The 24,680-nt window shown below is 40.2% G+C and overlaps 3 gene segments (V, D, J or C); all 3 read left to right on the top strand.

Moving 5' to 3' along the window:
* Positions 1-27: 27 nt before the first annotated feature.
* LOC114828704 lies at positions 28-1,138 on the top strand. The segment is given in 2 exon segments: positions 28-40; positions 762-1,138. Coding segments are annotated over 2 exon segments (375 nt in total).
* Positions 1,139-6,404: 5,266 nt separating this feature from the next.
* LOC105010191 lies at positions 6,405-8,257 on the top strand. The segment is given in 4 exon segments: positions 6,405-6,437; positions 6,526-6,536; positions 6,767-6,960; positions 7,743-8,257. Coding segments are annotated over 4 exon segments (558 nt in total).
* Positions 8,258-14,717: 6,460 nt separating this feature from the next.
* On the top strand, positions 14,718-16,904 carry LOC117594984. The segment is given in 3 exon segments: positions 14,718-14,757; positions 15,318-15,401; positions 16,403-16,904. Coding segments are annotated over 3 exon segments (444 nt in total).
* Positions 16,905-24,680: the final 7,776 nt, after the last annotated feature.

The raw sequence follows: 24,680 nt of genomic DNA on the forward strand, positions 1-24,680 counted from the left end.
GACCCGGCCCCGGATAAGCGGAAGAAGATGGTATGGTATGGTAAGTTTTTGCATCTACATGATTTCTGCATTCTGAATGTTTAATATATTCTAAGAGAACTATGTCCTTAGAAAACAATACAGTCAGTATTATACTGTTTGTTAAACACAAGGTTGAAGCTTTTTTTTGGTGTTGGTGGAAGGGAGAAACTGTCTAGTAACTGATGTCTTTATTCATCTCTATTTTATATTCATCTATTTTTTAAATATATAATGTATGGTAATATTGTGCTTAAAAAAAATACAGGTTAAACCAAATAGAGTGTTTTACATTGAGTCAAAGGACAAAATACAGTATCTCCCAAAAGTGAGTACACCCCTCACATTTTTGTATGTGACAACACTGAAGGAATGACACTTTGCTACAATGTACAGTAGTGAGTGTACAGCTTGTATAACAGTGTGATATACTGCAAGTGTGAATCATTACCGTTTCAGGGTAGATCAGTGTTATATATTTTCTTTGCAATGTCTTGTCATTTTTATGAATATATAAAAAAGAACATATAAAGCAGTTAGATTCCAATTTTAACAAATTACAAAAAGAAAAGTATGCTGAAATATTATAAATTCATCTATTTTCATCTAATATATTAATGCATCAGAAACCAATTAAAAGGAAGTAAAAAAGTGACTAAGACAAAAGTGTCTGAGGAACACTAGCCAACAGATGAACACAAAAAATAAAATGTAAAAGGCCTGCATCATTATGGTCTTCTAAGTCTGTTCATTCAGTCGTCTTTCTCTAACTTCCTGTCTTCTAGGTGATGTCCGTCCCACCCTGACAGTCCTTCCCCCCTCCAGTGTGGAGCTGCAGCAGGGAAAGGCCACTCTCATGTGTCTGGCTAACAAGGGCTTCCCCTCAGGCTGGAGTCTGAACTGGAAGGTAGATGGAGTCAGCACCACCCGGGAGGTGACGGGGAGCCCCGGGGTCCTGGACAAGAATGGCCTCTACAGCTGGAGCAGCACGCTGACCCTCCCTGTGGACCAGTGGAGGAAGGTGGGCTCTGTGACCTGTGAGGCCAACCAGGGCTCCCAGGCTCCTCTCTCTGAGTCACTGAGGAGAGAACAGTGTTCTGAATGAGCTCCTCCTCTGAATCCTTCATCCAGCTGCATGGAGCTTTTAGCACTTGGCCTTTTCATACCATGTTTTAATGTATTTGCTTCTTGGCTGTGGTAACAATACATTTATAAAGGTTTTTGCAATCATAACTTTAGATATCAATGTTGAATAAAAATAGAAATAAGACTTCTTTATGAAAGGTGTGTTTCCTTGTTTATTTCTGATAGTATGAACGGGCCCGAAAATTATTCATAAAATGAACATGTCATTGGGCGTGTGACAAATGGGGACATGCCTCAGACATACAGTGGGGAGAACGAGTATTTGATACACTGCCAATTTTGCAGGTTATCCTACTTACAAAGCATGTAGAAGTCTGTAATTTTTATCATGGGTACTCTTCAACTGTGAGTGACGGAATCTAAAACAAAGATCCAGAAAAGCAAAGCATGACATAAGCATTTGATACATCAGAAAAGCAGAACTTAATATTTGGTTCGGAAACATTTGTTTTCAATTATAGAGATCATACGTTTTCTGTAGTTCTGGACCAGGTTTGCACATACTGCAGCAGGGATTTTGGCTGTGTGTATCGGGTCGTTGTCATGCTGGAAGACCCAGCCATGACCCATCTTCAATGCTCTTACTGAGGGATAGAGGTTGTTGGCCAAGTTCTTGCGATACATGGCCCCATCCATCCTCCCCTCAATACGGTGCAGTCGTCCTGTCCTCTTTGCAGAAAAGCATCCCCAAAGAATGATGTTTCCACCTCCATGCTTCACGGTTGGGATGGTGTTCTTGGGGTTGTACTCTTCCTTCTTCTTCCTCCAAACAAGGCGAGTAGAGTTTAGGCCAAAAAGCTCTATTTTTGTCTCATCAGACCACATGACCTTCTCCCATTCTTTGCATGCACTGCAGGATTTTAATCCATGACGGCGTGGTGTGTTTCTAATGGTTTTCTTTGAGACTGTGGTCCCAGCTCTCTTCAGGTCATTGACCAGGTCCTGCCGTGTAGTTCTGGGCTGATGCCCCACAAGGTGAGATCTTGCATGGAGCCCCAGACCGAGGGAGATTGACCGTCATCTTGAACTTCTTCCATTTTCTAATAATTGCGCCAACAGTTGTTGCCTTCTCACCAAGCTTCTTGCCTAATGTCCTGTAGCCCATCCCAGCCTTGTGCAGGACTACAATTGTCCTTACACAGCTCTCTGGTCTTGGCCATTGTGGAGAGGTTGGCGTCTGTTTGGTTGAGTGTGTGGACAGGTGTCTTTTATACAGGTAACGAGTTCAAACAGATGCAGTTAATACGAGTAATGAGTGGAGAACAAGAGGGCTTCTTAAAGAAAAATGTCTGTGACAAGAAAACAGGTCTGTGAGAGATGGAATTCTTACAGTTTGGTAGGTGATCCAATACTTATGTCATGCAATAAACAAAGCAAATGAAAAATAAAAATAAGCAAATGAATTATTTAAAAATCATACAATGTGATTTTCGGGATTTTTGTTTTAGAATCCGTCTCTCACATTTGAAGAGTACCTATGACAAAAATAACAGACCTCTACATGCTTTATAAGTAGGAAAACCTGCATAATCGGCAGTGTATCAAATACTTGTTCTCGCCACTGTAGCTATAGTAACTTGTGACTCGACTTGACTGCAGAGGACTTGGGACTCAACAGGGCCTCGAGACTTAATAATTGAACAACAACATGGTTCCAGACTAACCTAACGAACTGGCCCATCATGGGAATGAAAACTTGCTAAGGTTATGGCCGAGGTTAGGTTTAGAAGGTTTAGGGTTAAAAATGTTAGTGATAGGATAATGCTTAATGTTAGGGTGAGGGTTAGAGTGAGTAGTTAAAATGTTACTGATAGTCAGTATTGCAATCAAGAAAGTTTATTTATATAGCACAATTCATACATCGAAGCAATTCAATGTGCTTTACAAAGAAAAAAAAATATATATAAAAATACAATAACATACTCAAATGAAAACATCGAAACAACATTATAATAATAAAAACTAGAACAAGAAAATATAAAAACATCTAAGAAAGCTATAAGGCTGAACAGTGTGGTTAAGTTTAAGAGCTCAGTCATAGGCACGTGAAAGGAGAAGTGTTTTAAACCAGGATTTAAAAATGTATACATCTGGGGCACGTCTAAGATCTTCTGGTAGTGTATTCCAGTTGTGTGCAGCATAACTGCTAAACGCAGCTTCTCCATGTTTAGTTTGGACTCTGGGCTTTACTTGCTGAAATGTGTTAATGGATCTAAGAGCCCTGCTCGGTTTATATTCTTCAAACATATCAGAAATTTATTCAATGCCTAAACCATTCAGAGATTTATAAACTAAAAGCACCACTTTAAAATCTATTCTGTAACTGACTGTAAGCCAATGCAAAGATATAAGAACCGGATTGATGTGCTCTGTTCTCATATGGTTCGAGGGCCATATATATTTGGGTATCAAAGCTGTGGTAGTTAATGTTGTTGTTCTGTAGAATTTCACATTTGCGACTCTCAAAAGCTAGTATTACCCAGGTGCCTTGCTCTACCAGCTGAGTTACAGAGAACCCTCAATTGCTTAATTTATGATCAAACCTCTTTAAGTAAAAGTATGAATGTATAATTTTCAGACAGTGTATCACAGCTCTATGTTCACCACCTTATTGCCTGACCACGGATTAATGAACACAGCAGACTGTTAAAATCTGTTTCTCACAGGATTATTTCGCAGTGTCAAAACTGGTCAAATTATGATCATACATACACAGATACATTAATCTGTTTTCCAAAGAAACTGTATGCATTTATTACTTAAAATGTTGTTTTGGATAAGAATGTCTGCTAAATGTGAATGTAGTTTAACCTTCAGTCACTCTGTGAGGATTGTATGGGTATAGAGTGTCATATCCTCCCTCCCTTGAGGTGCCTTGTTTTGGTTTCTCCTGTTGTCGGGGCAACGAATTAGGGGGCGTGGCATCACTCCTTGGAGTAGAGGCGGTACCAGCTGTTCCCTATTACCTATCACACACCTGTTCCCGCTTGGCTGTATTTCAGAGAAGCCCTGACGACCCGTCCCTGCCGGATCGTTGATCCTCATTCGTATGTGTTACGTTGCCCCAGCCAAATGAAATCCAGATATACACTTTGCTATTTAGTCTTTACTTACCTTGTCTTCCTGTGACTTTAGGAGTCCACCTGACGACCATCACCAGCTCCTGTATCGACCTCCTGCCTGTCCACTACTACTCTGCCTACTCCCTGCCTGTACCTCTGCCGCCAGTCTGTGTACCAACCCCCCTGCTTGCCCAGGACTACTCTGCACCTGCTCCTGCCCTCCAATCTACCGCTCTCCTTCCCCGATCTTCCCCGCTCATAATAAACTGGTTTTGTTGCACTTCACTCATCCGGTCTGCATTTGGGTTCCTTTCAGAGCTGCCATAGAGAGATTGAAAAGGGAGAGTAAAATTAATTATTGATGTAATGAGAAAGGATCCATAATGTGTACAGACATATAGAATCAACAACAAATAACATATTGACAAAACCCCTTAATGATGATAAAAATGTTGAGGTCCGTGACGTCGCCCGGTATGGCGCAGCCGGGGCCCCACCAAAGAGCCAGGTCCGGGGTTGGGGCTCGTACGCGAGCGCCTGGTGGCCGGGCCTTTCCCCATGGGGCCCGGCCAGGCTCACCCCGAAGGTTACGACGTGGGGCCGCCTTCCCGTGGGCTCACCACCCACAGGAGGGACCATAAGGGGCCGGTGCGGAGAGGATCAGGGCGGCAGTCGAAGGCAGGGGCCTAGACAACCCGATCTCTGGACACGGAAACTGGCTCTAGGGACGTGGAATGTCACCTCGCTGGCGGGGAAGGAGCCTGAGTTAGTGCGTGAGGTTGAGAGGTTCCGATTAGAGGTAGTCGGGATCACCTCTAAGCACGGCTTGGGCTCTGGAACCACACTCCTTGAGAGAGGATGGACTCTTCACCACTCTGGAGTTGCCCATGGTGAGAGGCGGCGGGCTGGTGTGGATTTGCTTATAGCTCCTCAGCTCTGCCGCCATGTGTTGGAGTTTACCCAACCTTCTTTGAGTCTCTGGGAGGGGTGCTGGAAAGTTCTCCGACTGGGGACTTCATTGTTCTACTGGGGGACTTCAACGCCCACGTGGGCAACGACAGTAACACCTGGAGGGGCGTGATTGGGAGGAACGGCCCCCCTGATCTGAACCCGAGCGGTGTTCAGTTATTGGACAGAAGGATCGGTGCAGCTTCTGCAGTAATGCGGTCGATGTATCGGTTTGTCGTGGTGAAGAAAGAGCTGAGCCGCAAGGCGAAGCTCTCGATTTACCGGTCAATCAATGTTCCTACTCTCACCTATGGTCATGAGCTTTGGGTCATGACCGAAAGGACAATATCCCGGAAACAGGCGGCCGAAATGAGCTTTCTCCGCAGGGTGGCTGGGCGATCCCTTAGAGATAGGGTGAAAAGCTTGGTCACCCGGGAGGAGCTCAGAGTAGAGCCGCTGCCCCTCCACATCCAGAGGGGTCAGCTGAGGTGGCTTGGGCATCTGTTTCGGATGCCTCCGGAACGCCTTCCTGGGAAGTCTATGGAATTGTCTATGGACATAACGCTAAAAACGATCAACAATCCAACTCAGCAGGAATACAGTCCAGGATGTATTATGCGCCAGCAACTGACATAAGTAGACTTCACCATCTGAACTACAGAGGCTGGACTGCAATGTCCAAGATCTGAGTAGAATTTCTAATAGAGCCTGCAGAGTTTTGGGAAAAGGTATTGTTGAGGAAACAGAGGATCATGTACCAGAGAAAATGTGAAGAAAAAAGGGAACAGGCATACCACTTCATCATTACATTTCCTGGTCCAGCTGTAAAGACATAGAGAGCCAGGAATATAATTATGAAAAATCTGACCATCACAGATACAAGACTGAAGACTGTCTGGAGCTCCAGTTATCCCCAACACACCTGAGTCCAGTAGACAGTGGTCAGTCCATACCACTGATCACTATAACATGACCATAACAGCCCTAATGATCAGTACTAACACATACATATCTCTCATTGTCTCTATACATTAGCAGTACATTTCATGTTTATTGTGTATACAATCCATTCATCAATTAGGTCATAGGAAGTGGTGAACTCACTGGACAGCAATTAATATTAAACACATTGTATAGTTACTTGTTTTTAATGTAATGGTATGATTTGATGATACAATATGATGAAACATGTCAGCATAGTTCACAGTAGTAGAAAGTTCATTGAGGAACATGCCCAATCTACTGAAGTTCCAGAGTGAACCAGTAGGGGGCATCAGTTATAAAGCATTAATGAGGCCTTACTGATCAGTTCCATGTTTCTGTTACTATTCCCCTTATTGTCTGTGAGCAGGTTATTGTACAGTGAGTACATTACTGTGGTGGACCTTTGATTGAGGAACAGAAGTGGCATGTTAGCAGAAAGTCTTTTAATCTATATATTGACTTCAGATATTGAAAATGCAAAGCACAGTCTTTCAACTTCATGAAATAAAGTAGAAATGTAGGATCTATATTGTTGGGAGACTTGATGTGTTTACTTACAATTTGAAGTGAAAAATGTAAATGTATACAAAATATTTAATGTATTAAAGATTACTTATATGGTGTGAATTTTATTTAGATTTTTTTTCCAAACAGAATTATTGTTTGCAGTTGTTTTGTGGTTTGACTAAATGTAGCTCTTTTCAAAGAGTGTCTGTAGTGTCAGAGGTTTTTGTACGGCTACTGAATGACTTTGTATCACTGTGGCTCACTTTTGGTGGAGGCACTAGACTGGACATTGGAAGTAAGTAATTAGCCTAGAGAATATATGATAACTGTTGATAAAAAGATGTTTAAATGAATACATATTTGTTAGTGTTGCAACTCTATTTGTAAAAATCATGTTTTTGAATCAACATGATTTCTGCATTCAGAATATTTAATATATTCTAACAGGACAATGTCCTTAGAACACAATACAGTCTTCACTTAAAAAAGTTAGGAATGTACTCTTTGTTAAAAATTGAAGTTTAAGCTTTTTTGAGTGGATGCAGGGAGAACCTGGCCTGAAAATGATGTTTTAATTCATCTCTATAATATTTTAATCATTGTTTAAATATAAAATGTGTGATTACGTTTAACAAAAATTAACTCCTTATAGCTGCAGTGCTGTTTCATTTAGCCATTTTGTTTCATATTTTGTTTGATCAGATATTATTTTCAATGGGTAAAATCCAATTTAAAAAATACACATTTAACCAAACATGTGAGTGCGAATCATTTGCGTTTTAGGATAGATTCATGTTACATTCCTTCAGTGCAATGTTGTTGCTTTTCTTATGAATATATTGAAATGAGCATACAACACAGATTATTATTTGATCTAATTACAAAAACGAAAAGTTTGCTGAAATATTATAAATAAATCTATTTTCATTTAATATATTAATGCAAATGAAAAAGTGACAAAGAAAAAAGTGTCTGAGGAACAGAAACCAACAGATGAACACAAAAATAAACTAAAACTATTTTAACATGTAAATGTCTGTTCATTCAGTCGTCTCTCTCTAACTTCCTGTCGTCTAGGTGATGTCCGTCCCACCCTGACAGTCCTTCCCCCCTCCAGTGTGGAGCTGCAGCAGGGAAAGGCCACTCTCATGTGTCTGGCTAACAAGGGCTTCCCCTCAGGCTGGAGTCTGAAGTGGAAGGTAGATGGAGTCAGCACCACCAGGGAGGTGACGGGGAGCCCCGGGGTCCTGGACAAGAATGGCCTCTACAGCTGGAGCAGCACGCTGACCCTCCCTGTGGACCAGTGGAGGAAGGTGGGCTCTGTGACCTGTGAGGCCACCCAGGGCTCCCAGTCTCCTCTCTCTGAGACACTGAGGAGAGACCAGTGTTCTGAATGAGCTCCTCCTCTGAATCCTTCATCCAGCTGCATGGAGCTTTTAGCATTTATTTTTTATGGCCTTTTCATATCATGTTTTAATGTATTTGCTTCTTGGCTGAAAATTATTTTATGTTGCAACATACAATTATAAAGGTTTTTGCAATCATACCCACTTCCCTGATATCACTATTGAATAAAATATAAATTAGACTTATTTATGAATGGTTTAAGTTTCCTTGTTTATTTCTGCACGTATGAACAGCCCAACAATTGGAAATTATTTAAACAATGAACAATTATGTTCTGTAGTTCACTAAGTTCTTCCTAAAAACAGCTGATACAGAAAACAATCTTTAAACTCAGTGGTCTTTATGATCATATACTATCACTGAAGTAGTATGTGCTAAAGTAAAACCCACACTGGTTATCATGATATACTAATACTGATGCCCCATGCTCTAAACTCACTAGAAGTCTCTGGGGACAGATGAACATCTGGTGCTGCTCTGCTATGGGAGTGTTACAGTCATCCTGCTCATGCAAATCTGAGTTTCACCCTCACAGGTCACAATGTCCCAGCCTCAAATCCTCTGGGTGCAGGCAGTTGTGAGTCTCATTAGAGAAATGAACATGAGTTGGGAAGCCAGAACTTCACACTTAATAATATTCATATTGGGATCTCAGATCAAAGGTATCATTAGCAGACATCCAGAATGTCTTACAGTAATGAACCCTCATGGGAATTGTGATGGCAATTTCTAAAGTCCAAACTATTTACGAAAATGGTAGGTAAGACAGATGAAAACTCAAATGCACAATAAACAGTTTTATTCTTGCAAGGAGAGAATACACAGGTTACAAAGTAACAATGAATAATCTCTAAATCAGTATAGGAAATGCATCAGTATATAAGGATGGAAAAAGGGGGTGTGGTAAGATGCTGCCCCTCTGTCCCATGTCAACCAAACACACCCTTTGTTCTATCACATGTCCTGGGCTTGACACAAGGGACATGGTGTCTTCCCTCATGTGGTTAACTTTCTTAACCCTTAAGGGGGAATTAAAGCATCTGAGCAACCTACTGATAGGTAGATGATTAACCCTAAAACTACTCGTGGCCAAACAAGAATGCCCCCTAGAACAAAACCCAGATCCCCTCTCCCACACTCCTCTATGCATTTAAACATTGGGACTCAGTCCTTTACTCAGAATATATTTTATCAGGTTACAGACATTTCCCTAACAGAATCAAACCCAGAACTATTGTATTACAAGTGCCTTGTTTACCCATTCAGTTCCATGGGATCCTCAATGTCATTTAAGTGTAATCAACTGTAGGATCTTAATTTAACTATTATGTGGCTGCTAAATATGTTACTACAGGAAATGCAAATGTGTTTTATGATTTAGATAAATTCTGTGCCAACCCATTGATCAAGTTTAATATTGTCCAGCTAATAGTCCAAAATATACGTAAAATAGTCTACGTCCTCCTTCTGAGACCAGGTTGAATAGTCTGACCTCTGGGACAAGAAGCCCCAGGGTCCCCAGTAGAATCAGTGACATCATCATCATTGTACTGTGTGTCAGTGTCTCTGAAAGGACTGAACAGTCACTGATCAACACTGGACTCTTTAAGTGTGTGGAGCAGTGAGACATGACAGATATGCAAAACCTCCTATTAGCATAACAGTGAAGACAGTAGTGATACACTGACACTATTTTTTGCCTATTAAACGAGAGTGAGCAGAGCATCCCCAACCCAGAAACTCTTTAAAGTCATTTTGAACGGGACTGGAGGTGATTTCTGACAAGGTGGGGTCACTGACTCCTACCGTTGCTGTCACTGTTGAGCATGGGAAGGGGGACACAGGCGCAGAGGATTCCAAAAAGGCAAAAGGGTGTTTAATGAACTCAAAGTACAAAAATAAAAGGGACCGAACTGCAGGAACAGGACCCATCAACATCACATACACTGAGGACAATGACCAACAAGAAACACCAGGGCAGGAGGACCTTAAATAGGGACACAACGAGGGCGCAAACAAGGCCCAGGTGGAAACAATGAAGACAAGGACAGGGTGAATACCAGAACAAAAGGCAAAAACCAAACACAACAGTCTACATTCACAAAGACAAACCAAACAGAACAGAACCTTACAGTCCCTTAGGGGTTAAACTAATTAGGAAGGGATTTCTGTATGTATTTACAAATCCAGACATGCAGACCCAATGTTAAACCCCTCGTCGTCACAAATGCTTTTAGGTGAGGTCATTCGGGTACATAAAACAAAATTAGATCTTGGAGTTGTAGTAACAATGTATTTCTCCCCTCAGCGTGGAGAGAGGGGTGTCCACATGACATACGTTTGATTGGTCAGTATGTGAGTGAAAAATGGGGGAGAAGAACTTTGTTAACTAATATATAGAAGAATGAGGTGGAGTAGGAGTAATCAGGTCTATAATAAACTGAAGCAGTTGTGAGGAATTTGTTTGGGTGATAGGATAATGTATGGTGTGATAAGGTGACTCATTTAGCAGTTTCTCATATTTTAATTGGCAAGCTAGCCAGGAGACTGTTTGTTTTTGTCTTTTATTTTGTTCCTAAATGACCCAGTCTGGTTCAGAAAGTGTTGTTTGTTTTTATTGGCCAGTATGGGTTAGATAGGCTCTAAAAAAACGTGCATTTTCTTCAAGCAGTCTCCTCAATCAGAACATATATCAATTGGATAGGATTTTCAATTGTTGCCTGGAGTATTGTAGAAGGTACGTATTTGAATCATGATCTTAAGTAAGCCTATTTTGCATTGATAACAACTTTTCACATTACACATCTACAGTTAAATGACCAAAGGGATACTTCAATTTCCTTTTCAATTTTCGTAAAAATCTAAGTAAAAAATAGGAGAGGTGAGTGACAGACTATGTTACATACAACAGAGGGTCCAAGGAGAGGTGGGTGACAGACTATGTTACATACAACAGAGGGTCCAAGGAGAGGTGGGTGACAGACTATGTTACATACAACAGAGGGTCCAAGGCTGGATCATTGACATCAGCCAGGAGCTGAACTCTATGAAAGAGAGGTAACCATCTGGACTGACTCATAGGAACAGGGACTCTCGACTACGGGACTTTGGGGTCATAGGGGGGTACAGCATAGACAGTAGTGGACACACATCATATGTGGGACACCAAAATGGCTGCCAACATCACAAGAGGGAAACAGTAACATCAATAAGGCTTTAAAGCACCGCAGTTTTCCCAAGGAACAAGTAGGAAGGTTGGATGAATGGAGAGGACCATGCAACACAACAGACTCCAACACCAGCCAGGAGCCAATCGTCAGGACAAGGGGAGATCAGGGAGCAGAAGGGAGTTGGACTTTCATTTCTTAATTATTTTATTAGTGTTTTTAATCAGGGTCTTAGCAATTCACTGGCAAAACCCTTTTACATTTCTTTATTTGGTATTTCTTCACTATTATTATTCTTTTAGCCAATTTTGGTCTTTTGTATTTTGGCCGTTTATTTGTATTTTTGCTTTGTAAAACAATACCCATTTAGCATCAAAAGCCCAGTCTTTATTTATGTTGATATTTTTAACTTATTATCCATTAAAAATATAGAGAGAGAAGTCTTAAATCTTTGATAATTACACAAAAAAAAATGTTGTTTGTTCACATTTTATATTTTTTCTAAATGTGTCATCGTCTGAAGAAATTGTAAAACCCTTGTGATAATTTTACACAATTCAGGTATTTCTTTGTAACATTCAGTCCCACCTTTTAAACCAGCATGTTTATATTGCAGCATTTTAAATCACAGAAGTCAAATAAAATCAAAATATCCAGCTTACTGTCAATATAGCAGACCATTCCATTGTTTATTTAGTCATCCGTTTTTCTTATAGAGACAGTAGAGAATATTTTACCTAAATTGGGAACAACCGGTTTACAGATACTTCTTCAGTTCCCTTGATCAGATGGAAGAATTTCTGGTACAACAAACCTTGACCTCTCATTAAACATTTCACAACAGTCTTTGCATCATTGTTTTGTTTTGGAAAAGCTTCCACCTGTGACGCCACGTACCCTCAGCCGCAACATCAAACCGGCAACCGCAACATCGCTCCACAGATCCCAATCACCGGAATTCTAGTCACCTGTTCACTCACCTGTTATCCATCAGCACCGCTATTTAGTTCTATTCAGACCTCGCGAGATATTATTTTGCAGTCCAGCTCCAGTCCTGAGCGTAGCGGTTTACAGTTTGTCTTCCGTGTACTGAATTGCCTTTTGTCCTCCCTCACTGACCAAGTTTCTGCCTAATCCTCTTGTGCCTTCGCTACAGAGATCCTGACCTCAACCTTCATCCTGTTCCTTGACCACGACCATCACCTTACTCTTCCTGTACCTACACTGGTTGGACTCTCCTGGTTTTGACCATTGCCTGTTCTGACGGACCTTTCTCTCGGATTTACGTTTTGTACGGTTGCCTCTATTAAACCAGCGCTCTGCACTTGAATCTATGTCTGCCTCCTGGGATTCTGAACACCACCCAACTTGGAAATATGTCTTATTACCAAGCAATAGCGTTTGCCGGCTGTCACCCAGGTTTGTTTGTCAGCCTCGGCGACAGAGGTCTGCAGTGAAATTCAGCGCTACTGTTGTTTGCTCCTTGGGGTTTAAGGCCGGGTGTCTCTGTAAAGCACTTTGTGACAACTCTGTTGTAAAAAGGGCTTTATAAATACATTTGATTGAAATTTTATTGCAGGTCAAAGATATGGTCAACAGTGTAACATGGACACATTGATATGCTTAGTTGCAGAACGAGTTACAGCAGCAATAAGAGACATCTGAGCAGCCTCCTTCGCCGCTTTGTCTGCCACGGACCTACGGACACCCTGTAGTTACCACCTGTACGTGCGGGGCATTTGATAAGTCGCCAACCTGTAGAGTAATACGTGTAGCAGGAGAGTTAAGCATATGGACCTGGTACCACTTTAATCGTATCTTTTTTTTAAATTATATTTAGATCTAGTGACAAAGACAGCCCAGGCTTGGACTAGATGTGATAAGGTTAGCTTTATTGATAAAGTTGTGATAATTTATCTTATTATTCTTCCAAATAAAATTTCAAGGATTGATTAGTCAAATAAATGGCTTCTTGTCAATATTATCCAAGTTCTGTTTGGTTCCTTTTCATTTTGTGCTTCTGTTTTGTACGCAGCCTATTTTTTGTTTGGTTATTTAACTGTGCCCTGTCCCTTTTGGTCCTGATAGGTTTCACCTGTTTGTGGTTTAGTTCTCGTTAGCTCCCTATATAGTTTGCCCTCTTCTGTTAACTGTCATTTATTGTGTTGTATGCTTCATTCATCCGCCACCAGTACTTGGTTTTCTTGACTGTTCCTTGTGTTTTTTTTTATTGCCTCTGTTCCCTGATTAAAAGCATTTTATTTACACTTCGTGTTCGCGCTTGGATCCTGTTCTACTCTAAACGTTACAATGTTTTAAATATCACTAATTTAAAAAGATCTAGATCTCTAAAATAAGAGCACAATAAAAACTTTTCAAATAGGAAAGATTAAGTGAAAATCACCAGCATACTTGGCATAAAAATTGCTATGGCTGTGTCAGTGCTTGAGGTGTCTTAACTTCTGTTATCAGTGTAGAGATTTTCTTTAGCTACTCACCTAAAGCATCTTGGATATAACAGATTTTACTTAATACATTTTCCCTTAGGACCGGCCTTGGCTTGGGGATTCTTCAGACGCCGCTACTGCAACCCATCAATGGAGGTAATGTGACCCAAAACGTTTTGATCCACACACCTTCTGTTAGTCATTTTTATGGACAGAATTTCTAGGCGCAGCCAGGGGCCGGAGGGTGTCAGGTTTGGGGAACACACGATTTCGTCTCTGCTCTTTGTGGATGATGTTGTCGTTTTGGCCACTTCAAACCAGGACCTTCAGCATGCACTGGGACGGTTTGCAGCTGAGTGTGAAGCGGTGGGGATGAGAATCAGTACCTCCAAATCCGAGGCCATGGTCCTCAGTCGGAAAAGGGTGGCTTGCCCACTTCAGGTTGGTGGAGAGTGCTTGCCTCAAGTGGAGGAGTTTAAGTATCTAGGGGTCTTGTTCACAAGTGAGGGAAGGATGGAACGGGAGATTGACAGACGGCTCGGTGCAGCTTCTGCAGTAATGCGGTCTAAGTATCGGTCTGTCGTGGTGAAGATTTACCAGTCAATCTACGTTCCTACTCTCACCTATTGTCATGAGCTTTGGGTCATGACCGAAAGGACAAGATCCCAGATACAGGCGGACAAAATTAGCTTTCTCCGGAGGGTGGCTGGGCGATCCCTTAGAGATAGGGTGAGAAGCTCGGTCACCCGGGAGGAGATCAGAGTAGAGCCGCTGCCATGGAGATATTGAAGGCCCATCTGGGGTGCCGAATTGTGGAAGATGGAGAATGTTTGCAATTTATCAAGTGTTACTCCTCAGTCGTTATCATAACAGTTTTATTGTATATATGGGAACAAGCATCATGACAGGTGTTCTCTTTTTACGTAGCAAAGTTTCAAACTTATATTCCCTTTCATCTGTACAGGTGACGACATCAGCACTTTCAAAAAGGAGATACAAAGAATTGTTGTTGCCATGATGTAGCCTAGGGAATGCAAGGTTTGCATACAGACATAGATCCAGGAGACATAGGTAAACATAGAATGTCGGTTCACCAGACAACTTGATGAAAGCTCACACACAACAGCAGGGGCATGTTACTATTGGTGGTTTTGCTAACCCAGCTCTCTCCATAAGGAATAGAGTCCTGTTCATCTCTATAATACAAGGAGCAGGAGCCCCACTGCTGCTATTAAGACGTACCAGTGTGTACCAATAGGGGGCATCAGTGATAAAGGAGTAATGAGGAGTTATTTAGCAGTTCAATGTCTCTGTTACCCTCTGTGTCTGTTTGGAGGTTTTAGTACAGCAAGATACTCAATAACTCTGGTGGACTTCTGGTGGAGGAACCAAACTGTGTGTTGTAGTAAGTCTTCACTTACAATAAAACTTCCTCAAATTAAAAGTAGAAAAGCAGTTATTAAGGAGACTTTGTGAGTCCTTTATTTGTCTTGAGAATTGTAAAATGTAAGTTTAAATTAATGATATTTAATGTATCTAACAGTGTTTTCAGTGAGTATTTCCTACAAGTGTGTAAAACTGAGAGGTTTGGCTAAATTTAGCTTTTCAAAGTGGCAGAGTTGTGTCTGTAGTGTCAGAGGTTTTTGTACGGCCACTGAATGACTTTGTATCACTGTGGTACACTTTTGGTGGAGGCACTAGACTGGACATTGGAAGTAAGTACTTACCCATATTATATCTAATAATTCAATATATATTAGTGTACTTTGTTAAATATTTGATTTATTATTGATATATTTTATGCATTCAGAATCACTAAAACTCTTGTAAAATGAAAAACCACTTAAAATGATGCATTATTACATTTTGTTTGTAAAATAGTTATTCTCTTCATAGAAGTCAATATCTGATTAAAGCAGAACATACTTTTGTTTAAAACCTTGTTGAATGTGTAGTTAAGAAACTCTGTTTCAAATCAAAGACCAACTGTTCCTAGGAATCTAACAAAATATGTTAAACTTAATCATTTTCTTTCAATAATAACAGAAACAGTCAACTGTTTTAATACAAAACCTTTCATGATTAAGATTAATGAGATAGAATGATAACATGTATTTTATCTTCTTGATTTTTATTGGATTTTTATAATTAAATAAACTAAAATCGACTTTTACTGCTGCAAGGTTGTACTTGTACTTTTTATTTTCTTCATAATTTACCGTCTACTGCAATAATGCGATCTTGCAAAGTCCTGCTCTGAATTGGAATATAGTCAAATGGCAGTATAAATGTACTCATAATCCTTTCATAGTCAGGAAAACAGTCAAATGATTTAACCTGTCCTATAATTTTATAGTTGTATTGTTACAGTCATTATTACCAGAAATATTCTAATAATTAAAGAATTGTAAATATATTTTTTGCAATGTCTTCTAAAATAATGAATATTCATAATGAAATGTAGTTTAAAAGAGGAAGAATTATGCTGAAATAGTTAGATTAATCTATTTTCAGTCTATTCATGTAGTCAAATGCTTCGGTAGCGACACAAAAGGAAATGAAAGAGTGACGGAACAACTAAATAGTCTGTTTGAGGAACAGAAACAAACTGATAAACATTTTGAATAGTAATTTATAACTGAAGTTAACTGTTGCATCATTATGGTCTACTAAGTCTGTTCATTCAGTCGTCTCTCTCTAACTTCCTGTCTTCTAGGTGATGTCCGTCCCACCCTGACAGTCCTTCCCCCCTCCAGTGTGGAGCTGCAGCAGGGAAAGGCCACTCTCATGTGTCTGGCTAACAAGGGCTTCCCCTCAGGCTGGAGTCTGAACTGGAAGGTAGATGGAGTCAGCACCACCCGGGAGGTGACGAGGAGCCCCGGGGTCCTGGACAAGAATGGCCTCTACAGCTGGAGCAGCACGCTGACCCTCCCTGGGGACCAGTGGAGGAAGGTGGGCTCTGTGACCTGTGAGGCCACCCAGGGCTCCCAGTCTCCTCTCTCTGAGACACTGAGGAGAGACCAGTGTTCTGAATGAGCTCCTCCTCTGAATACTTCATCCAGCTGCATGGAGCTTTTAGCATTTATTTATCATGGCCTTTTCATATCATGTTTTAATGTATTTGCTTCTTGGCTGTGGTAACAATACATTGATAAAGGTTTTTGCAATCATAACTTTGGATATCAATGTTGAATAAAAATAGAAATAAGACTTCTTTATGAAAGGGGTGTTTCCTTGTTTATTTCTGATAGTATGAACAGGGCCAAAAATGATTCATACAATGAACAATTATGTTCTGTAGTTCACTAATGTCTTAATAAAAACGTCTGATGCAGAAACCAGGTTCTCTAAACTCACTGGCCGTCATTATGATATTTTAAAATTGAAGCTGTGTGCTAAAGAACAACCCACACTGGTTATCATGATATACTAATACTGAAGCCTCATGCTCTAAACTCACTAGAAGTCTCTGGGGACAGATGAACATCTGGTGCTGCTCTACTATGGGAGCGTTACAGTCATCCTGCTCATGCAAATCTGAGTTTCACCCTCACAGGTCACAATGTCCCAGCCTCAAATCCTCTGGGTGCAGACAGCTGTGAGTCTCATTAGAGAAATGAACATGAGTTGGAAAGCCAGACTTCACATGAATAATATTCATATTGGGAACTCAGATCAAAGGTATCATTAGCAGACATCCAGAGTGACTTACAGTACTGACCCCTCATGGGAATCAAACCCAAAACTATTGTGTTGCAAGTGCCTTGTTTAACAACTGAGCTACACAGGATACACAATGCTTTTTAAGTATAATAAACTGAAGGATCTTAATTTAAATACTATATTGCTGCTAAATATGTCACTGCAGCACAGGAAATGCAGTTGTGTTTAATAATTTACATACATTACCTGCCAACCCATCGATATATATTAATATTGGCAACCTAATTGTTTGACTTCTGACTAGTAAAACACAAATATAGAAAAATATCTACAATACGTTTAAGCTCATAACCTGCAAGAAGGAATTGTCAGACTTTCTCTCTATGCTCACAACCCTCTCACTCAGGGACCTCTGGGTCGAGCAAGAGTGAGTGCAGTATCATCTAGTTATATTTACTACATAGGCCCATGAGACTTCTTCAGGGACATAGATCTTTAGAAAAGGTTAGCTGTCATTTAAGCATCCAGTGATTAAAGAACAGCTGTAGCTAACCATGTCGAAAAATACAAGAAATACGTTTTATATCGTTTAAGTAACTGTTTTAGAGTAGATGGTGAAAAGAGTGTAGCACAATGTCAGAAATATATAAATACCAATAAGGATTCCATGGTCAATATCTTGTGATGTGCAGTCCATGCCAGCCTCCTTTTAACCATTGGGAGGGTCTCCTTGAGCAAAACAAAAACATCCTTAGAACTTAATATAAATTATTTGAATTAATGTTACATAAAATGAACAATGACATATTACTGAAAGGATCAGTATGTACATTATTATTTAAACAATCTAATCCAGAAATGTAAAGTTTGCCTTATAATGTACATGCAGTGAATATTAGGTTACTCTAAACATGGAATATCACAGGAGAATCCAAATATATTCACAGAATGTCCATTACCAAACTTATTTTTCAAATAAAGCAATGGCAGTGATCCAATAGCAATGGCAATGACCCAATAACTAGACTTCTGGAATTGGCCTTTTGACAAATGAGGACGCGACCCAGACACAGACATAGCTATAGTAACTCCAGTTCAACTTGAGCTCAGAGGATTTGGGACTCATCTGGGCCTGGAGACTTAGTGACTCAACTACAATCCTTTTACCAGACACACTAATCCAGAGTAACTGTCAGAACTGGCCCCTCATGGGAATCAAATCTTGCTACAGTAAGGGTAAGTTAAGGATTATGTTTAGAAGGTTTAGGGTAAGATTAAAAAATCTTAGTGATAGGACAATGCATAAGGTTAGAGTTAGAGTGAGTAGATGTTACCATTAGTCAGTACATTTACTGTAGAGAATCTACAGACACTTTTGGGACTCTCAAAATCATGTGTTTCCCAAGTGCCTTGCTGTACCAGCTGACAGAGATGGGGACAAGTCACACATGGTCAAGTCCAAGCAAGTCTCAAGTGTAAACCATCAAGTCTCGAGTCAAGTCACAAGTCACAGTTCAGATAAATCAAGTCAAGTCAAGTCAAGGGTTCACCCTAAGCAAGTCAAGTCGAGTCCTTATAAGTTTCAAAGTCAAGTCAAGTCAAAGTACTAAAGAAATGAACACACACACACACTGTCCTCTGTTTCTGACGTGCGCTCGGTGGGAAGCTCGATTTCAAAATCAAATATTTTTCTCCTCCGCGGTACAATGTTTTGGGGAGACGAAGCGGAAGGATCTTGAATCAGCCTGAAGGGGTTGTATTCGCTATAACAACCGCCTCGCTATACCTTATCCCGCTTATTACATGGCTACCTACCAAATAAATCTATAATTTCACACAAAATATTGATTTCAAAAGGAATTTTTTGATTTCAAAACGATTGTATTGCTTCCTCTAAAGAAAATTGTCCGTTCCGTCTCTGGTTAGAATCCTGCTGCGTCAATTGCAACGCGCTGTTTTTCATGGCAACGGTCTGTTATCAAGAAATAACACACATTCTGCACTGGAATTCAGCCAATCCATGTAATAAGGGCTAATAATAACAACAACCTTATAAACTAATTATTGTGACTGAAAAACTGCCTAATATGTAATTACGATGTAATTATTATTGTCTGTATGAGTAAAAAAAAAAACTCTTCGAAATGTTTAGGTGCTAATCACATCGGCGCCTCCATGTTAGCCTTTCATACAATAAAGTTAATGCTTTTTAGTTTCCACACGCAGTCCACAAACACTTGAAAATGCCCACATTTAATACAGACATTATGGCCTACGTGTAATAATATACATGCCCGCTCATTTTAAGATGCCCATCAACATTAAAATTCAGGCTATGCCACTGTTATAGTCAAATTATGATACTATTTGTGGAGCTCGACTAACGTTACTGTCTGCCATGTTTTGCGCGGTTTGAATTGTGCAGCGTTAAAGGCACATACGCTGATTAGTGGTGCTGATGTCACAACATGTAAAATAATTTTATTGCTGTTTGTTTATTATAAGTTCAAGTCATTGTCGAGTCTTCCACTTCAAGTCAAGTCAAGTCTCAAGTAACTTGTTCTCAAGTCAAAGTCAAGTCAAGTCATTTTCATACTTTAATCAAGCAAGTCACAAGTCCTGAAAATTGTGACTCGAGTTAGACTCGAGTCAAGTCATGTGACTCGAGTCCCCCACCTCTGCCAGCTGAGCTACAGAGAACCCTCAATGGATTCATTTATGACAAAAAGTAAAAGTATAATTTTCAGACAGTGTACCACAGCTCTATGTTTGCCAGCATATTGCCTAACCATGGAATAATGAACACAATGGACAGTGAAAATCCATTTCTCACAGGATTATTTTGCAGTGGCAAAACTGGTCAAATGATGATCCTACATAACATGTACACTTATTTGTGACTTATTATTATACAGTACTCCTGTATAATTGTTATTTTAAAGTGGAGCTGGGTAACTCAGTTGTTAGAACACAGTGCTTGCTATGACATGGTTGTGGGTTACATTTCCACTGGGATTATAATTCAAGCTGTATGCATTTACTACTAAAAGTAGTTTTGGATTAGAACATCTGCTGTGAATGTAATTTAACCTTCAGTCACTCCTTCAGGATTGGATGGTATAGACAGGTTGAAAAGGAAAAGTATAATAAATATTTGGGGAGATGAATAAGTTTGTTTTCTCCAGATGGCCAAACTGATAACTAACAAACTCAATGTGGAATAAACAACACATCATAATATTGGATTTCAGCTAATTGTCGTGTGAAAACAGTGATGACTTTGAAAATCTACTCACTGACTGTCATAACTTTTAGTTTTTTTAACAGACATTACCAGGAAAATGATTAATTATTATCTTTGTACAGTAGGTTGTAGGTTTTGATTCAGAGCAGTTCCTCTTTAACAGAGGGAGGTTTTTGTACGATGCTCTAACACTGTGTGAACGGGAAGCTGTCACCCTGCAGACAGTAATAATCTCCTGCATCTTCACCCTGGATTCCACTGATGGTCAGAGTGAATTGAGAACCAGATCCACTCCCACTGAAACGATCTGGAATCCCTGACTGACGGGTTGTAGCATAATAAACTAGAAGTTTAGGAGCTTCTCCAGGTTTTTGCAGGTACCAGCTGAGATAAGAACCAACACTTGTACTGGTTGAACAGCTGATGGACACAGTCTCTCCTGGACTAACAGACCGAGATTTAGGAGATTGGGTCAGGATTATATCTGCTGAAGATTCTGAAAAATAAAATAAATGTGAAAAACTGGTTATCATATGTTTGAATTTCTACCAATTAAAAATCCCCTAATGTCCAAATGTAAACACCTATTATCCAAATACATCATTAATAATGTATCTGTGTGAACCAAGTCCCATGATGAATGAATCTAAGTTGGTCAAAGTGTCTCTTACCCTGAACAAGGAGCCCCAGGGTCCCCAGTAGAATCAGTGACATCATCATCATTGTACTGTGTGTCAGTGTCTCTGAAAGGACTGAACAGTCACTGATCAACACTGGACTCTTTAAGTGTGTGGAGCAGTGAGACATGACAGATATGCAAAACCTCAATTTGCATAACAGTGAAGACAGTAGTGATACACTGGCACCTATTTTATTGCCTATTAAATGAGAGTGAGCAGAGCACCCACCCCAGAAACTCTTTAAAGTCATTTTGAACGGGACTGGAGGTGATTTCTGACAAGGTGGGGTCACTGACTCCTACCGTTGCTGTCACTGTTGAGCATGGGAAGGGGGACACAGGCGTAGAGGATTCCAAAAAGGCAAAAGGGTGTTTAATGAACTCAAAGTACAAAAATAAAAGGGACCGAACTGCAGGAACAGGACCCATCAACATCATATACACTGAGCACAATGACCAACAAGAAACACCAGGGCAGGAGGACCTTAAATAGGGACACAACGAGGGCGCAAACAAGGCCCAGGTGGAAACAATGAAGACAAGGACAGGGTGAATACCAGAACAAAAGGCAAAAACCAAACACAACAGTCTACATTCACAAAGACAAACCAAACAGAACAGATCCTTACAGTCCCTTAGGGGTTAACACAAGTTGTGCTCATAAGTTTGGATAGCCTGGCAACATTTTTGACATTTTTGCATTGATTGGGAAATGTCTTTGATTGGTAAATGTCTTATTTAAGGATAGTGATCATAGGAAGACATTCATGATCTCTTAGTTGTTTGGCTCCTTTAACAATCATAATGATAACAGAAATCACCCAAATGGCCCTGATTAAAAGTTTACATACCCTGGAAAGTTTGGCCTTGTAAGTAAGAATCAGTGGGTATGAAACAGGCAGAGTGAAGGTTTTCCTCAAGGTTACAGATCAAATATTAGATTGTTTTCACATTAATATATTAAACTGATCAGGGGTGTATCTGTGGATGTCAGTTCTGCAACACAAGCATAGAAGAATCATTAGCAGACATAGAATAACCCGTTCTCCCTTCTCTCATTCACAAAATGACATTTTTACTAAAGTTAATTTATCCCTGTTGTTTTCTCTCCTTTTTTCAGTGATGGTAATAGACCTTTACACTGAGTAAAACCAATGAGGGAAGTCTAAGTTGTCATCTATACATACTCTGTTGCAGCCATGCTTGGGATGTTATCAAAAAATTACATTTTAACAAATCTTTTGTTGTTGTTGACTAATGTCAGTTAAAATTATATGCTTTTCCCATTCGGTCTTTCCCCTTCTTCAATGAACTCAGTGTGGAGTGTGTGTTTCAGCTTCTAGTGGGTGTTGTGAGGGCAGTTACTAATGATAATGTCCGGTTCTCCCTTTCATCGCTGATGAGGCCCTCTGAGTTGTCTGGTTGTTTGGGTTGGTGGGTCCTCTGATGTTCGTACTTCCTAGAGCTGGAATGTTGTTCTGATCTGGTAAATGTTGGCTGGCCTGGATCCAGGTGTCTTTCCTTGAGACGTAGATCTGTCTTGTCGTCCATTCGGGACAACTGCAGTGACCTGTTAGTTGTTGCTTCCTTCGCTGGAACCCGGATCAGTTACGTTTTACATGGTTTTCCTGGTCAGCAGGACCGTTTTCATGCCTCCCAATGGAATCCTTCCATTTCCTCCAGTAGACGTTTCTTTCAGGCATTCAGTGAATCTTTACAACTCCCATACCAATTCTAGCTTTTGAAAATTAATTTAGCTAATACATTTTAGTTACATGTTTTGACCTCCCGCTCCACTTTGATCTAGTATAACAACCTCTGTACCAATGCATGTCAAAGTCTAAATGTAAGTGTGAAGTTCCTCCCTAGTCTTCTCCCTTCACCTGGCACATTGTCCTGTTGTTGTTCTTGTCCGTTGACTTATCGACACAAAGGCCTCTCTGCCTTGATCTTGATGCTGTAGAAACAGTCTCATCTCCTTCTATAGCGAGCCACTCTGTGCCTCAGATCTGTTGCTGTTGGGCACAAGGCTCAAGGTTCAATTTCAAGTTGTGTTGTTCTGTCTCTCCGTTGATTGGAGATGTGTTCCAGACACAACAAAGAGGTCAGGCCTTCTGCCTTTTCCCCAGTAAAATGTTTGTTATGCCAAGAATCTGGTTCTGGAACTCAGAAGGTACCAAAGGGAAAGAGAGGTTTCACTTCCCATGATTGTTCCCAATTCGTGTCTTTGCATTGAGCTAGAGGTCTGTCACACAGTCCTTACAGGAGAAAGGAGAAGACAAAACATTGCATCAGTTTACTTATTCTCCTAATATAAAGGCTACTGCAATACTAAAAATACAAATAAATTATACTAAACATATTACTCAACTAATAATTAAAAGGTGGGACTGAATGTTACAATGAAATACCTGAGTTGTGTAAAATTATCACAAGGGTTTTACAATTTCTTCAGACGATGACACATTTAGAAAATATATAAAATGTGAACAAACAAAAACGTGTTTTTTTGTGTAATTATCAAAGATTTAAGACTTCTCTCTATATATTTTTTATGGATAATAAGTTACAAATATCAACATAAATAAAGACTGGTCTTTTGATGCTATATGGGTATTGTTTTACAAAGCAAAAATACAAATATACGGCCAAAATACAAAAGACCAAAATTTGCTAAAAGAATAATAATAATGAAGAAATAACCAATAAAGAAATGAAATAGGGTTTTGCCAGTGAATTGCTAAGACCCTGATTAAAAATACTAATAAAATAATTAAGAAATGAAAGTCCAACTCCCTTCTGCTCCCTGATCTCCCCTTGTCCTGACGATTGGCTCCTGGCTGGTGTTGGAGTCTGTTGTGTTGCATGGTCCTCTCCATTCATCCAACCTTCCTACTTGTTCCTTGGGAAAACTGCGGTGCTTTAAAGCCTTATTGATGTTACTGTTTCCATCTTGTGATGTTGGCAGCCATTTTGGTGTCCCACATTTGATGTGTGTCCACTACTGCCTATGCTGTACCCCCCTATGACCCCAAAGTCCCGTAGTCGAGAGTCCCTGTTCCTATGAGTCAGTCCAGATGGTTACCTCTCTTTCATAGAGTTCAGCTCCTGGCTGATGTCAATGGTCCAGCCTTGGACCCTCTGTTGTATGTAACATAGTCTGTCACCCACCTCTCCTTGGACCCTCTGTTGTATGTAACATAGTCTGTCACCCACCTCTCCTTGGACCCTCTGTTGTATGTAACATAGTCTGTCACCCACCTCTCCTTGGACCCTCTGTTGTATGTAACATAGTCTGTCACCCACCACTCCTTGGACCCTCTGTGTTATGTAACATAGTCTGTCACCCACCTCTCCTTGGATCCTCTGTTGTATGTAACATAGTCTGTCACCCACCTCTCCTATTTT

Source organism: Esox lucius, chromosome 10 (genome assembly GCF_011004845.1).
Source record: "Esox lucius isolate fEsoLuc1 chromosome 10, fEsoLuc1.pri, whole genome shotgun sequence".
NCBI lineage: Eukaryota > Metazoa > Chordata > Actinopteri > Esociformes > Esocidae > Esox > Esox lucius.